The sequence below is a fragment of the Cynocephalus volans genome, chromosome X (genome assembly GCF_027409185.1).
Source record: "Cynocephalus volans isolate mCynVol1 chromosome X, mCynVol1.pri, whole genome shotgun sequence".
NCBI classification, from domain to species: Eukaryota; Metazoa; Chordata; class Mammalia; order Dermoptera; family Cynocephalidae; genus Cynocephalus; species Cynocephalus volans.
In genome coordinates this window covers 1,983,038-1,999,132 of record NC_084478.1, presented here as the reverse complement: position 1 = coordinate 1,999,132, position 16,095 = coordinate 1,983,038, and the positions used below count along the sequence as shown (strand labels likewise).

General features: G+C 42.0%; 1 protein-coding gene across 6 annotated transcripts in view; it reads left to right on the top strand.

The window, feature by feature from the left end:
• The window catches only part of DHRSX (dehydrogenase/reductase X-linked), a 284,280-nt gene that overhangs the window by 30,591 nt on the left and 237,594 nt on the right, over positions 1–16,095 (top strand). For all 6 annotated transcript variants that reach the window (XR_010022421.1, XR_010022420.1, XR_010022422.1 and 3 more), the window contains exons 2-3: positions 5,340–5,447; positions 16,027–16,095. Coding sequence is in view for 1 of the 6 variants with exons in the window: in XM_063084345.1 (XP_062940415.1) it covers positions 5,340–5,447; positions 16,027–16,095 (177 nt within the window). In the remaining 5 variants the exon portion in view is untranslated. The remainder of the gene's footprint in view (positions 1–5,339; positions 5,448–16,026) is intronic.

Genomic DNA, 16,095 nt, shown 5'->3' with positions numbered 1-16,095 from the left:
AGGGGCTAGTCTCCTCCACAGCCTCGTTAGAGAAGTTTGATGTCAGTACTTTTGTCAATGTGATAGGTGAGGAATGGTCTCTCATAGGGTTTTAACCAGCATGTCTCTTATTGGCTGTAAAGCTGAAAGGATGTGTCTGAAGGTTATTTTAGTATCTTTCTATGTTTATATAAACTACTATTTCTACCCTTTTCTTACGTCTCAATTTTTAAGAACTCTTTACAGATTGGGAAAGTTGCCCTTTATTTCTGATGGAAGTGGCAAACATTCTCTCCGTTCATCCTTTGTGTTTTGACTTTGCTTAAGCAGTGTTTTGGTTTGTTTTGCCTTTTACCAAGTAAACGTTTTTTCAGTAGTGAACTTTATTCTTCTCAATGCTAACTTATACTTAGGACGGCTTTGTTTTCATGGTTTAACTTTTTTTCTCTGCCTTGGAGTTTATCCTGATGCATACTGTGAGGTACAGATCTAATTTTATCTCTTTCCTAATGTCTATTCAGGTGTCCCAACACCATTTATTAAAATGTCTGTCTTTACCACCTTTTTTATATGCTAAATTTCCACATGGAGTCCGCCTATTTCTGGAGTTCCTTCTCTTGGACAGAATCCATTCACACATATGCTACCTCCTTTTAAATTATTGAAGCTTTCTAAAATGTTTTGATATCAGGTGGGGCCAGTCTGTCCTTACTCCTTGCATTTATCAGAATCGTCTTGTCCGACATCACATTTGTATTTTTCTAATGAACCTTAGAATCCATTTGTCCAAGTCCAGAAAAAAAACTTTCTGAAGTATTTTTGTTGGATCCCATCAAATATGCCTATCCACTGTTGCTTTGCCTCCCACAAATTTGTCACCCCTTTTCCCCTGGGTGACGGAGCCACCAAAGATTACTCAAAGCCCATCTCTTCTGAGCAGTGAGAAGCCCCCAAAAGGGGTTAATCTCCCAGAACCCTCAAGAACGAGGCATTCCTTGCATTTGGGAAATTAACTACAAATTGGGGTTCTCTTCCTGCATTTATTCTCCAGACCAGGAAGTTACAGGAAGAGAACATAGGTGTGGTTTTTTTCTAAGTACAGTTTAACAAGTTTAAACTGTTACCAGTTAATAGAAGCTGGTAACATTCAGTAAGAGAAGCAAGGTGACATTCTATAAGGCAATTAAGTCAATCCACTAACAAAAGCTTGATCTTAGCAAACATTCTCTTCTTACAGCAATTCCCCAGTTTCTTTACATATCAATCAGTAACCTGTCTGTCTTTGAACCAGCAACCTTGCTGTGTTACAATTCTTTATCTTACAACAGAGAATCAATAGCCTGGGGAAAATTTCCTGTCCTTTGCAAGGTCTATATTTAAAACTGCAGGGCTTTGGAAAACCAGGTCCTGTGAAGTACATTTGCTTTATGCATACTCCACAATCCTCCTGGGTGATTCTGACACCTTTAGGCTGGTATCAGTTCGGGTCCTTTGAGATGCATTCTCCAAGAGGGGATTGATATTCTAAAGATTATTGGGAGAAATTTCTACAAAGTATCAAAGAGGAGGTTGGGGCAGAGGAAGTGGGGAATGGCTTTCAAATTGCGATGTACGTCTCACACCTGTGAAAAAAGAAGGGGAGAAGATTTGGGTAGAAGGAATGTCCAGCCGGTACCCCAGTCCCGCTCAGTCATTGGCTGGGAAAGCCCAGAGAAAGCATGATGTCAGCAGAGCATGCTGGGAAACTGCAGGTGCACCTGCTGCCTGATGTCACCTGATGGTTGCCACCTGCAGCTGCTGGTCTTGAGGAAAGATCAGAAGCATCTCCAGGGCCGAGCCCGTGGCGCACTTGGTAGAGTGCTGCGCTGGCAGTGCGGCGACGCTCCCGCCGCGGGTTCGGATCCTATATAAGACTGACCGGTGCACTCACTAGCTGAGTGCCGGTCACGAAAAAACGACAAAAAAAAAAAAAAAAAAAAAGAAGCATCTCCAGGGTACCCCATGGTGATGTGTCATTCTAACCAAGAGCAAAGGGCATCTTCCCATTGCTTCAGGTCTACTTTTGTGTCTTTAACAAGAAGGTTAGGGCTTTTCTGCCATAGGTTTTGCACATTTCTTAACCACCAAGCATTTCATTTTAGTTTTGATGTTGTCATTGCTATTATATATCATAAAGGGATCGTCACTCCCAACACATCCTTGTATTGCCTGTTGTTTTTGTGTTTATAGAAGGTATTGAGTGGTGCCTGTTAGTTTTCTATCCTGGTACTTCACTCAATTCTCTTATTTATTTGTCGAATGTCAGTGTTGTTGGGTTTTCCTGGTATACTCTCGTATCATCTACAATTAGAGATATTTTGACTCTTCCTCTGGGATTCTTGTGCTTCTCATAGTTACTTGGATCATATCTCCAATACAATGTTAAATACCAATGGAAAGAGCAGAATAGATTCTTGCTGCATTTCCAACTTTAGTTGAAATATTTTAGTATGCCCTATTGAACAGAAAGCTGGCTTTGGGACTAAGGAATATATACATACACATACATGTATATATATGTGTGTGTATGTATGTCTATGTGTGTGTGTGATTAGGATTTTTAAAACATGTAGTTGTGCCACTTAACAATAGGGATACATTCTGAGGAATGGACTGTTAAGTGATTTCTTTGTTGTATGAACATTATAGAGTGCCCTTACACAAACCTATGTCATATAGCCTACCACACTCCTAGGCTATATGGTATAGCCATTGTAGTCCTGTTTAAACATTGCCATATATGCAGTCCACCGTTGACTGAAATGTTGTTACAAGGCACATGACTGTATTCCAATTTAAAAAATAATAAAGTGAGAATGTCATACTCCTACAAATACTACAGATAGTATTTTCAGGTCACTTAGGTTGGGTCAGATTATGGGATTTTAGGGGTTCAACTCTTCTGCCTTGAGGTTTGGAAGAATATACCAGGAAATGTAAGCTCATTTAAAAGCTGTTTTGCATTTTGGAGTCGATTTTTCCAGGTGAACGTACTTTTTGGTTGATTTGTGTTTGTGTGTCAAGAAATTAAAAGAAAAATGTTACACACCAAGAAAAAAGTTTAGCACGATACTGGAAATGAAATGGTAGGCTGACAAATAAAAATTTATATAGACAAATTACCTCCCAAAGGCCCCAACTGCTAACCATTACCTTGGTGATTAACTTTCAATATATGAATTTGGGGAGAGACACAAATATTCAGACCATAGCAAAGACCATATGCAAAAGTATCATGGGCTACATATTTAGTAAAGAACATTCCCAATAGATGAAAGATCACTCATCTCCAGGCCAAAAGTTAAGGTCATACAGTACATGTATATTATATATACAGACACACACATATGTAAGCTTATACACATGCGTATATATTATATATTTTATATGTATTTTCACAGAAAAAGACTTTGACTGCCTGTTCCCCAAACCCGCTTCTCCCTCAGTCTTTCTCAGATGGATTCATGGAAATTCCATTCTTGCAGTAGCTCAGCCCCCAGTCCGAGGAGTTACTCTTGCTTCGGGTCCCTGTGTCTGTCCTTTCATTGAGTTTTGTTTTGATTTTCCACTCCAGACTACTAACCCCCATCCCTGGTGTCTGTCTCTGTGAGATGCATTCTGAACCCAGCCAGCTCACATCTGTGCTGATCTGAGTCAACCTCTGGGACTACTGCAGGAGACCCCTGGCACCCTGCCTGGCTCTGTGTTCCCCCACACAGAGTGGGCTCTGCACTCATATTCCCTGCTCACACACACATCTCACGCAGCGCTCAGCTCAGAGCCCTGCAGACACTCCCCATTGCCCAGAGAGAAGCTCACGTTCTGCGCAGAATGACCCTGTTCCCCCTCCCGTCCTCTCCTCCTTTTCTGCACCTGCTCTGCCTCCTTGCCCTTTCTGGAATATGCCAGGCTTGCTGAGACTTTGTCCTCACCCTCAGAGCATTGGCTCAGAAGCCACCTGCTTAGGGGGTTGTTTTCAGCACTCCTGCCAGAACACCCACATCAACTTCTGCTCCCCTTCCCAGGCTCTGTGTTTTCTTTGCAGTCCACTCACAACTAGAAAATATGAAATCAGGAAGATTCTGGACTATTGCCAGACGTGTCCATGTGCTTAGGGTGGATGGTATCTCACCCAGGACAATGAAAGCTTATTAAGGCAGGGGCATGGTCTGTGTTGTGCAAATCCATTTCTTTACGTGCCAGGCACAGAGTTTGGACTCAACACTTACTGAAAGAGGGGAGGAAGGAGGGGAAGGAAAAATAGAAGGAAGGGGAAAGGAAGGACAAAAGAAAGAAAGAAAAAGAAATGACAAATATCATGTGGATAACGTATTTCAATCAGAAATTCAAGTGAGATGCTCTCTGCACCTGTGAAATCAGCAGCTGTAAAGCAGACTATGTCAGCCGTGTCTCTTACTGTTTGTGTGTGACGCTCTGACCTCTGGGGCCTTGCGGACCCTGGAGGGATGGCCCCACTAGAGCTACCCAGTTCTTAGTGATAGTAAAAAAACGTGCCCGGCAGCCCACCTTTCATGTGCAAACCAACCAAGCCAGGACCCACACCCCATCCACCTCCTCTGCGGGGCTGTCACACTCCAGCCACTCTCCCCCTCACTGTCATCACCCCAGGCGGGGACCGGACTATGAGGGTCAGCCCCTTTGTATGTCCTAGACCTGTCATCATGCCTCACCTGTTTCTTCCTGAAGAATCCAAATAAAGGCTCTTGTCCACGTGTCCCTCCCTCCCCCTGCCTGGCCCTGGTGCTCACCTGCGTGGCTCGGCGAGGTGCAATGGGCCCCTCCTCTGGGCCACTGTGAGCAACACACTGTCTTTTCAATGCCATCGTCCCCTGATCTGTCGGCCTCGCCCTACTCGGATCATCATAAAACGTACATTTTCAAACGCAGTCCTGCCAACGTGTCCCTGCTGAGGTCCTCGCCGAGGGTGGGGCCCTGCCAGGGTTCTGCTGTGCTGCTGTCGAGGGCAGACACTGTGCAGAGCTCCTGCAAATCGTCCTGGCGGCATATCCCAGAGCCTGCCAAGGCTTGGCGGGGGATGAGCGAGGGCTTACTCAGGGCTGATCCCTGTCCTTACTCAGGGCTGATCCCTGTCCTTACTCAGAGCTGATCCCTGTCCTTACTCAGGGCTGATCCCCCATATTGTTTCCCTGCAGCCTGAGCCTGTGGGAATCCAAGAGGAGCAAAAACACCGATCATGGGACCAGAGCTCTATTCGGCGTTATGCGTCTCTTGAGACTTCATTCTTACAAAAGGGGACTCTGCTTCTAAAACTTACCTCGATTTTCTTTCCCCTTTTTCAGTTTTCCCCCCACAACCCGACCGTGTGGCCATCGTGACGGGAGGGACGGATGGGATTGGATATTCCACGGCCAGGCAGCTGGCGAGACTTGGCATGCATGTCATCGTAGGTGAGGACGTTTGTCGCTGGCTGTACTTCATACCTAATGTGAGATACTTAGTGGTCTATGTACATACATGTGTAAATGTTGATTTCCGTACAGACCGCACAGTCAGATACAGAAAACCCATAAAGGGCAATATTCAAAAACTGAAAAGGGTGGGGAATTGCTTTGCTCTTTTTGGACATTAATGTATGTGTTTTGTGAATATCACTACACATTTCTTTCTTTTCTTTCAATTGCCACATTGCAACTGTGCATGCTTATGGGATACAGTCTGATGTTTTGATACATATGTATGTTGTATAATATGTTTTGCTTCATTTTTGATCATGTATTTTTCCCACGTGGTTTACTGGAAAAAACAATAGTATGTCTTTATTAGTGTCCCGGGGCTGCCATAACAAGGTACCCCAGGTAGACTGGGTGGCTTAAACAACAGACGTTTATCTCTTACGGTCCTGAGGCTGGAATTTCGAGATTGAGATGTAGTTGTAAGTCTGAGATCAAGGTGTGGCAGAGCTGGTCTCTCCTGAGACCTCTCTCCTTGGCTTGCAGACACTGACTTCTCCCTGGGTCCTCACATGGTCATCTCTCTGTCTGTCTGTGTCCTGTTCTCTTCTTATAAGGACAGCAGGCCTGTTGGATTAGGACCCACCCTAGTGACCTCATTTTACCTTAATCACCTCTTGAAAGACCCTCTCTCCAAATACAGTTACATGCTGAGGTGCAGAGTTCTGGATTATGACTCAAACACATGAATATCGAGGAAACACAATTAATCCCATAAAAGAACCTGAAAAAGTTTTTAGAGCATTATCTCTTTCAGCCATGCCCTGTAAACATTTGATTTCTGCTCTTCTTTTCGAAAATCTCTCTAACAGCTTATCTTGATCTTTGACTGCTCTTCCCTTGTGAAGGATCTTCCTTGAACTGGGAAAGTAGGGACAGTTCAAATTAACCCATTCTGCTATTGTCAGTTGTCAATATTCCCAGGAGATGAGCTTTGAAAAATAAAGACCTGAATGTCTATGCTCACAATTGACATCATCTGCATTTAATACCTTATATAGTGTCGATTTTTATGAAAATCATACTGTAGGTCTGGTTTTAGGTGTGCAGGATTGCTTTCATTTTCTAAAACCATACCCATTACAGATCTTTCTCTCTCTCTCTCTCTCTCTCTCATACGATGTTTGGGGCTGGTTCTCACCTTTTCTGAGCCTCGGACATATGGCATCTGGTGACACCTGCATGTGCAGCCTAAAGCCCACAGCAGTACATGCCAATTACATTGCCGTGCAGATATAGAAATGTATAAGAAAAAAACCCAAACTTGCCACATAATCCTGTGCATTACATTTCTATAGAATAAATAACATGACCTGCTAGTGAGTTCCGTAACTGCTGTGGTTCTGAGCTGGAATGACCATAAACTTGACTTCATGTTGTCTTTAACAACTGAATCGTGGTATGAAAATATCTGTGGTGGTCTGTGTTCATGCACACATCACAGATGCTGCCCACACGTCTTTCACACGCTTTTTTTTTTTTTCACGCCTCTTTTCTGTCTTCATTCACAACAGAACGAAATGCTAATCTTCACTGGGAGGTCAGTCACAATAATGATGCCCATTCATTTCCATCAAAACGCACAGATCTCTTGAGTTCCACACAGAAACCCCCAGGCATTTGGACCCAGATAGGGAACCCCACTTTCAGCCAATGAGGCCTTCTGTATTTTTGGAAAGGTTTGGTTCATGGGGGTGGACCAGCCGTTCACTCAGTTCAGTAAACACATCAGACTCATGCTTGTTAAGTTACATCCTACTTTGCTTTTGCAAAACACGGATGCAAAAATTCAAATGATTTTATTTCATGGCTTTCCCCATGTTTCACATTCTTTTCAAATAATAAATTTTTCCCAGTCAATGTCCTTCCTCATATAACCATCTTTCTCTCACAGGTGACAGGGTCTGTTGAATAGTGTGCGTTTGTCAGGCTTTGGGAGCAGTTGAACACTTTTTTTACTCTATTTCAATGCTTTTCTCCTACCATCTAATGGTTCTTTTCTTCAGAAATTTGCCTATGTCCCACTCCAGCATGTTTTCTTTTATCCATACCACTAATAGATGGAAAAAATAGTAAAAGTTTTTGACAACTCCCTAAAAGTATTAACTTATCAGTGCCCATAATTCTGCTGTTTTCATGTGTTAGGGCTGCTGTATCAAAGCACTATAGACTGGGTGGCTTAGAAATAACATTTATTGCTCACAGTTCTGGAGGCTGAAAGTCCAAGATCAAGGCGTGGCAGATTCTGTGCCTGGTGAGGACCTGCTTCTTGGCTCACTGATGGTGCCTTCTCATTATGTCCTCACATGGTGGAGGGAGACAGGAGCTCCCTGGGGTCTTTCTTAAATACATTCATGAGGGCTCTACTCTCATGACCAAAAGCCCCAGGTAGACTGAGACAGGGAAGGACCCTCCAGCCTGAGGAAAAGAGGGGAGCCTGACATCCAATTCTGGTTATCCTTGTCCCTGTGGTCCTCCAGTATGATGATCTACATCTTCTTAATTCTTAGTAAGTCTGGGCTTTGTTGAAATAAAAATAAATGCCCCCTTTTCTGTGCTTTTTGCCTCAGTGTTATGGTTTATGTCATGAGTAAGTCTAGTTGGGTATATGATGAGATCTAGTTGAGTTAGGTGATGAAGAGTTTTAGTTGGGTTAGGTTATGAAGTCTAGTTGGGATATATCATGATGAGATCTATTTTGGTGGGTTAGGTCATGAAGAGGTCTAATTATGAAGAGATCTAATTTGGTTAGGTCCTGATGAGGTCTGGTTGGGTTAGGCCATGAGGAGATATAGTTATGTTAGATCATGATGAGATCTACTTGGGTTAGGTCATGATGAGATCTAGTTGGATGAGGTCATAATGAGGTCTGGTTGGGGTAGGTCATGATGAGGTCTAGTTGGATTAGGTCATAATGAGGTCTAGTTGGGTTAGGTCATAATGAGGTCTGGTTGGGTTAGGTCATGATGAGATCTAGTTGGATTAGGTCATAATGAGGTCTGGTTGTGGTAGGTCATGATGAGATCTAGTTGGATTCGGTCATAATAAGGTCTGGTTGGGGTAGGTCATGATGAGGTCTAGTTGGATTAGGTCATAATGAGGTGTAGTTGGGTTAGGTCATAATGAGGTGGGGTTGGGTTAGGTCATAATGAGGTCTGGTTGGGTTAGGTCATGATGAGATCTTGATGAGATCTATTTGGATTAGGTCATAATGAGGTCTAGTTAGGTTAGGTCATAATGAGGTCTGGTTGGGTTAGGTCATAATAAGGTCTGGTTGGGGGAGGTCATGATGAAGTCTAGTTGGATTCAATCATAATGAGGTCTAGTTGGATTAGGTCATAATGAGGTCTAGTTGGGTTAGGTCATAATGAGGTCTGGTTGGGTTAGGTCATGATGAGATCTAGTTGGATTAGGTCATAATGAGGTCTGGTTGGGGTAGGTCATGATGAGATCTAGTTGGATTAGGTCATAATAAGGTCTGTTTGGGGTAGGTCATGAGGAGGTCTATTTGGATTAAGTCATAATGAGGTCTAGTTGGGTTAGGTCATAATGTGGTCAGGTTGGGTTAGGCCATGATGAGATCTAGTTGGATTAGGTCATAATGAGGTCTGGTTGGGGTAGGTCATGATGAGATCTACTTGGATTAGGTCATAATAAGGTCTGTTTGGGGTAGGTCATGATGAGGTCTATTTGGATTAGGTCATAATGAGGTCTAGTTGGGTTAGGTCGTAATGAGGTCGGGTTGGGTTAGGTCATGATGAGGTCTGGTTGGGTTAGGTCATGATGAGATCTAGTTGGATTAGGTCATAATGAGGTCTAGTTGGGTTAGGTCATAATGAGGTCTGGTTGGGTTAGGTCATGATGAGATCTAGTTGGATTAGGTCATAATGAGGTCTGGTTGGGGTAGGTCATGATGAGGTCTAGTTGGATTAGGTCATAATGAGGTCTAGTTGGGTTAGGTCATAATGAGGTCTGGTTGGATTAGGTCATAATAAGGTCTGGTTGGGGTAGGTCATGATGAAGTCTAGTTGGATTCGATCATAATGAGGTCTAGTTGGATTAGGTCATAATGAGGTCTAGTTGGGTTAGGTCATAATGAGGTCTGGTTGGGTTAGGTCATGATGAGATCTAGTTGGATTAGGTCGTAATGAGGTCTGGTTAGGGTAGGTCATGATGAGATCTAGTTGGATTAGGTCATAATAAGGTCTGTTTGGGGTAGGTCATGATGAGGTCTATTTGGATTAAGTCATAATGAGGTCTAGTTGGGTTAGGTCATGATGAGGTCTACTTAGATTAGGTCATAATGAGGTCTAGTTGAGTTAGGTCATAATGAGGTCTGATTGGGTTAGGTCATGATGAGATCTACTTGGATTAGGTCATAATGAGGTCTGGTTGGGTTAGGTCATAATGAGGTCTGGTTGGGTTAGGTCATGATGAGACCTAGTTGGATTAGGTCATAATGAGGTCTGGTTGGGGTAGGTCATGATGAGATCTAGTTGGATTAGGTCATAATGAGGTCTGGTTGGGTTATGTCATAATGAGGTCTAGTTGGGTTAGGTCATAATGAGGTCTGGTTGGGTTAGGTCATGATGAGATCTAGTTGGATTAGGTCATAATAAGGTCTGGTTGGGGTAGGTAATGATGAGGTCTAGTTGGATTAGGTCATGATGAGGTCTAGTTGGGTTAGGTCATAATGAGGTCTGGTTGGGTTAGGTCATGATGAGATCTAGTTGGATTAGGTCATAATAAGGTCTGGTTGGGGGTAGGTCATGATGAGGTCTAGGTGGATTAGGTCATGATGAGTTCTATTTGGGTTAGGTCATAATGAGTTCCAGTTGGGTTAGGTCATAATGAGGTCTGATTGGGTTAGGTCATGATGAGGTCTAGTTGGATTAGGTCATGATGAGATCTAGTTGGATTAGGTCATAATGAGGTCTGGTTGGGTTAGGTCATAATGAGGTCTAGTTGGGTTTGGTCATAATGAGTCCTTGTTCGGTTAGGTCATGATGATGTCTGGTTGGGTTAGATCATGGTGAGATCTAGTTGGGTTAGGCCATGATGAGTTTTCGTTTCATTAGGTCCGGATGTGGTGCCATTGAGTAATGAGTAGGTACTGTAGGCACAGTGCAAAAGAAACATGTCTGCAAGCTTCTGGCACACAAGCATGGGAGGACTGGAGTCTCAGTGTTATCACTTCATTTACACGATGTGCACTGAGCATCGGGAGCAGTACATGTCAGCTCCAAATGGGTCTTTCTTTTTTTGAGAAAGAAAGTAAGCAACACATTCTCACCCTGCCTGTGTCGTCTTTCACAAATAGCTTCTGATGTCAGTATGGAATTTTCACTGAGGGTTACAATTTTGACCTTTCAAGGCAATTTAATCTATTATGGAGTCTTACCTCCTACATGTGACTTTGAGGGTAACTGGATATATCCTGAGAAGGGCAATTTTTCATTTTGTGAGACAGTTTGATTCAAGGTCATTTAAGAAATCATTGGACACTTAATGCATTTTTATATTAAATACAGAATAAAATATGGATATATTCCACTTCAAATTTCTTATTCTCAAAGTAATTAATATTTAAGAATGATCGATTACTTGCTAAAAAATTCAGATTTATAACCTGAGTTCAACTCAGTCACATTAATGTTGCTATGAATGCATTAACTATTCAATTTCCCATCTGTTCATAATATGTTAACTTCTTATTGTTTCAAAATATTATTTTGGTGGAGGGTCATTCTACCTTAATAATGCTTAATGACATGTCATTGAAGGTTTAGACCAAGATTTGGTGAAGTTTTTCTCTTATAAGTCTGATAATAAATATTTGCCAAGGTCTGTCTCATAGCTACCGTATCTGCTTTTGTAGTGAGACTCACCCAGAGAAGGCATGGCTATGTTCCAATACAAGTTTTATTTATTTATATATATATATTTTTAACAACAACAGGCTGCAGGCCAGATTCAGCTTGAGGGTCATAGTTTGGTAACTCTGGTTTGGGTTTCAAAAAGAATTTTTGTTTTAAATAAGTAGAAATTATATTGCTTAATTTCATATCTGTAAAATCTTGTTAGTATGGTACAGTCCACAAGAAAGGGACTGCCTTGGGTTGAATGTCCCCCCCAAACTTAATCCCCACTGTAACTGTTGAGGGTGGGAAATCCTATTATGGTAATTGAAAGGTGGGTCTTTGAAGAGGTGATTAGATTGTAGGACCATGCTGTAGTGAATGGATTAATAATGGATTAAAAATGGTGTAGTTCTGAGGGCTTTAAAGGAAGAGGAGAGTCTGTCTGTCTCTCTCTGCTCTCTCTACTTCCACCGTCTTGCAATATGAGACCTCTGAGTCACTGTCACCACCACCAGATGGACTTTGGACTTCCCAGCCTCTGAAACTGTAAGCAATAAATTTCATTTTGTTACAAAGTACCGAGTTCCAGGTATTTTGTTACAAGCAGCAGAATCGGGTTGATACAGTGACCTGTATATGTATGGTTATCTAAATAGCAACTGCTCTTTAAAAGGGACTCTGTGTCACTTAAACGTTGTATCATTCTTCGGTCATAGGTGAGGCACATTTAAAACTTTTAAAAACTACATTTACTTATCTTAATTGACATATAAAAACTGTAGTTTTTATGGTGTTCATTGTGATGTTTTGATACATGTATACTTCATGGAATGTCTCAATCAAGCTAATTTACTTGAGAAATTCCCTCATGTGCTTGTCACTTTTGGGGGGGTGGCGGGGATAGCACTCAATATCTACCCTCAGTGATTTTCAGGTATGCAATACAGTGTGATTAACTATAGTCACCGTGGTGTGCAACAGATCTCTTAAACTCATTCCTTCTGTCTGGCTGACGTATTGTGTTCTTTGACCAACATCTCCCCAACCCCACCCGCCCGGCCCCTGGCAACCACCGTTCACTCTCTGCTTCTATGAGTTCAACTTTCTTGGATTCCACATGAGTTAGATCACGCAGTATTTGTTTTTCTGTGTCTGGCTTATTTCTCTTAACATAAGGTCCTCCAGGTTCATCCACCTTGTCACAAATGGCAGGATTTTCTTCCTTTTTTAAGGCTGAATAGTATTCCATTGTGAATATATGCCACGTTTTCTTCATTTATCTACTGATGGACACTTAGGTTGATTCCATAGCTTGGCTATTGTGAACAGTGCTGCACTGAATATGGGAGTGCAGATATCTCTTCAACATATTGATTTCTTTCTTTGGGATATACATTCAGCCCTCCCTGTCTGTGGGTTCCACATCTAGAGTGTGAATCAACTGCATATCAAAAATATTTTTTAAAAAATAGAATAATAAACAATATTAAAAATAATACAAATTTTAAAAATGCAGTGTAACGACTTTATGTAGCATTTACCTTGCATTAGGTATTGTAAGTAATCTAGAGATAAAGTACGTGGAAGGAGGCACATAGGTTGTAGCCATATACTGCTCCGTTTTATATAAGGGACTTGAGCATCCAAGGATTTTGGTATCTGCAAGGGGTCCTGCAACCAATCTGCCATGGATTCGGAGGGATGACTGTATACCCAATGGTGGGATCGCCGGATCATATGGTAGCTGTATTTTTAACTGTTTGAAGAATCTCCGTACTGTTTTCCATAATGTCTGTACCCATTTACATTTGCACATTTAAAACTTAACCCCCAAGTAAAATGCATAAAGCAAGGGGCAGACACATTCGCTTTCCAGTGAGCTCCCACGAGGGTGAAGTATTCAGTAGTTGACCACTAAATATAAGATCACCTGCAGCAGGTTCATGACGCTAAAGTCCCATGTCCAGACCCTTAAGGAATCTCTCTTCAGCTCTGAGGACAAGGCAGCTGCTGACCTCTCATGAGACCCTAGCCCATGCCTACCCCCACCCTGGGCCTGTCCACACCGCCAATATGGTGCCAACGTCCCCATGACTGTGTGACTGTAAAGACTGACCTGCCCATCAAGGTAGTCTTCCCAAATGGTCCGTTTGCCATGCTTTTTGAAACCCTTGGCTTTTTCTGGACACCTTTGCCTTTTCAGTGAAGGTGGGGGGCTTGTTTCTCACTTGCTCCCATCTTCCATCGTGACACCCCTTTATAGTGACATGGTCCATGCGAGGGGAAGCCCCAGCCATGGAAGACTACCCAGTATTTAAACAGTGCACAGGATTTCAGAATCAAGCTCATACATGGAGATGGCCCCAACATAGAAGTAACCCTGACTGCAAATTTTCTTTTTTCTATCTTTGATGCCTAGAACATTTAGAGATAGAATCTAGCTTTCAGATTATCCTTTACTTTCCCGCCTCTGCTTCCGCCGTGCGGGAAGACCCTCAAAACAAAAAAATAAATAAATAAATTGCAGCATAATGTTCTGTATCTTTAAGGAAGCCAGAGTGCGGATTCCCTTTGCAGCCTGGTGCAACTTTGAACTCTTTCAAGGAGGTGACAATTTAGTCCGCCCCAAAGAATGAGCTATATTTATCTTGCATGTCTGTGGCTAGAGCTGAAGCAATTTCCGATTTCATTAGTTTTATTCTCATATACTTTTTAACTCCTTGCTGAAAACACTTCTTTTTTTTTTTTTTTTTTTTTTTTTTTTGCAGAAAGGGTATTCTATATATTAATTTGGCAGCGCTTGGCCATGATATGGAGTAAAATGATACAGAGAGGAAATCCAACAGCAGGGCCTCTTGCGTGTTCATTAGAACATGTACATTAAAACAAATGTTTAAATGGCAATCAGAAATGCCTAAGAGGGGAAGATATGTTTTTGTGGGGACCTCAGGATGGTCCTGCACTAGCAAGAGCCCAGCCAGCTGGGCGGAGGTGCAGGTGCAGGGTGGCCACACCCCTTGGTACCTGCCAGGTGTTCTGAGCTGGTGTCCTCATACCACCTTCCCGCTCTCTAGGCACCTCAGGAGGTTCACGCCAGTGCCTAAATGCTTGTGGTACCAGATCTAATCTCCCTTCTATTAGAGCTCTCTCATGATTCACCCCAACAGGGAGTTTTGGGCTTGGCGCACCCTGAAGAAAGGTGTTAATGCGTGACGGTGCAGGGGAAGCTCAAATTTCTGGAGCTCTTTTCGGACAGGCAGCAAGCAGTCCCTTCAGGCACAACTTAAAATTAAGGCTCTCTGGTCACAGATGTTTGGAAAAACAACAATCACAGCAACATCCACCCCTGCCTTCCGCTTCAGTGTACTTTCAGTTTCAAAGACGTTAAAGAAACCCAGTTAACTTTCTTTAACCCCAGATTCCCTCGTCTTTATGTTAAATGTTAACATCACTTTTGCAAAAAACGCCAGTCGGCATCCTTGTGATGAGCGTTGCTGCAGACGTACGTGGAGATTTTCTTTTTCCTTTTATTTTTTGAATTTATTTTGAATTGTACATATTTGTGGAGTACAGTGTGTTGTTTCAATCCATGCATGGATTGTACAGTGATTCTCAACAAAGTAAAGAGACAACCTAAAGCACGTGGAAAAGTGTTTGCAAACTGTGCATCTGACCAGGGTCTAAGATCCAGAATACATACGGAGCTCAAACAGCTCAACAGCAAAAAAAGAAATAACCTGATTACAGTAAGAAATAAAAAAATAATAAGAAGAAATAAGGAATAAGAAATCCTGAACGCAAAGTGGCAGCAATTTTCAATTTTTTTTTAATGGCAAGCCTAGTATTTAATTCGGTTTTCACATCTGTAAAATGCAAATAATGCCTTCTTTATGAAGTTTTTGGGACAGTTAAATAAGATAACATCTGTACAGTACCCAGCTCATGGTTGGTACTCACGAAATGTCAAGTGTTTCTTTTTTCTCTTTTTCAGGTCTGCCCAGATTTAACAAAGATTTGATATAGCATCGCTATTATGGAAAAAAGCTTCCACAGTTTCAAACAGCTAACTTACAGATGGGATTTTTAGAATGTGTCCCATTCATCAGGAGATTAGTCCCTGATTCCTTTTTTTTCCCCCCTAAAAAGTTTATTTATTTTTGATTATACATATTTATGGGGTACAGAGTTGAGTATCAGTATTTGTGATCATGTTGTATTCAATCAGTATGTATTTGATCATGTTTATAGAATGGTCTGTCAGTTAACAGAGGGATGCACCTAGACTAAAAGTTTCCTGCAAAGTTCCATTTCTATTCTGATGTGTTCTGCGTGCATTTTTATGCCTCTGCTATTCTTGGCTTTCACGTGCAAATCATGCCTCCAGGTGCTTTGCACTCCAGTCATTATTTAAAAGTAAAATGTCAGATACATTTAGACTTTTTGCCAATTCAGGCGAAAGAAAATATGTCTTAAATTGATTGCTTGAATCAGCTGAAGTGGCTTTGACAGTTAAAATAAACACTCGTACAAACGGAAGAGCCATAAGGAGCACTTTTCAGAATTGTGTTTTGGCTCTTGCGAAAACAGTTGAGCGCAGTTAGTCGTTTCCGGATGGCCTTACTAGCTAGTGACTGTATCTTTTCTTTTACTTTTAGCTGGAAATAATGATGGCAAAGCCCAAGAAGTTGTAAGAAAAATAAAAGAAGAAACCTTGAATGACAAAG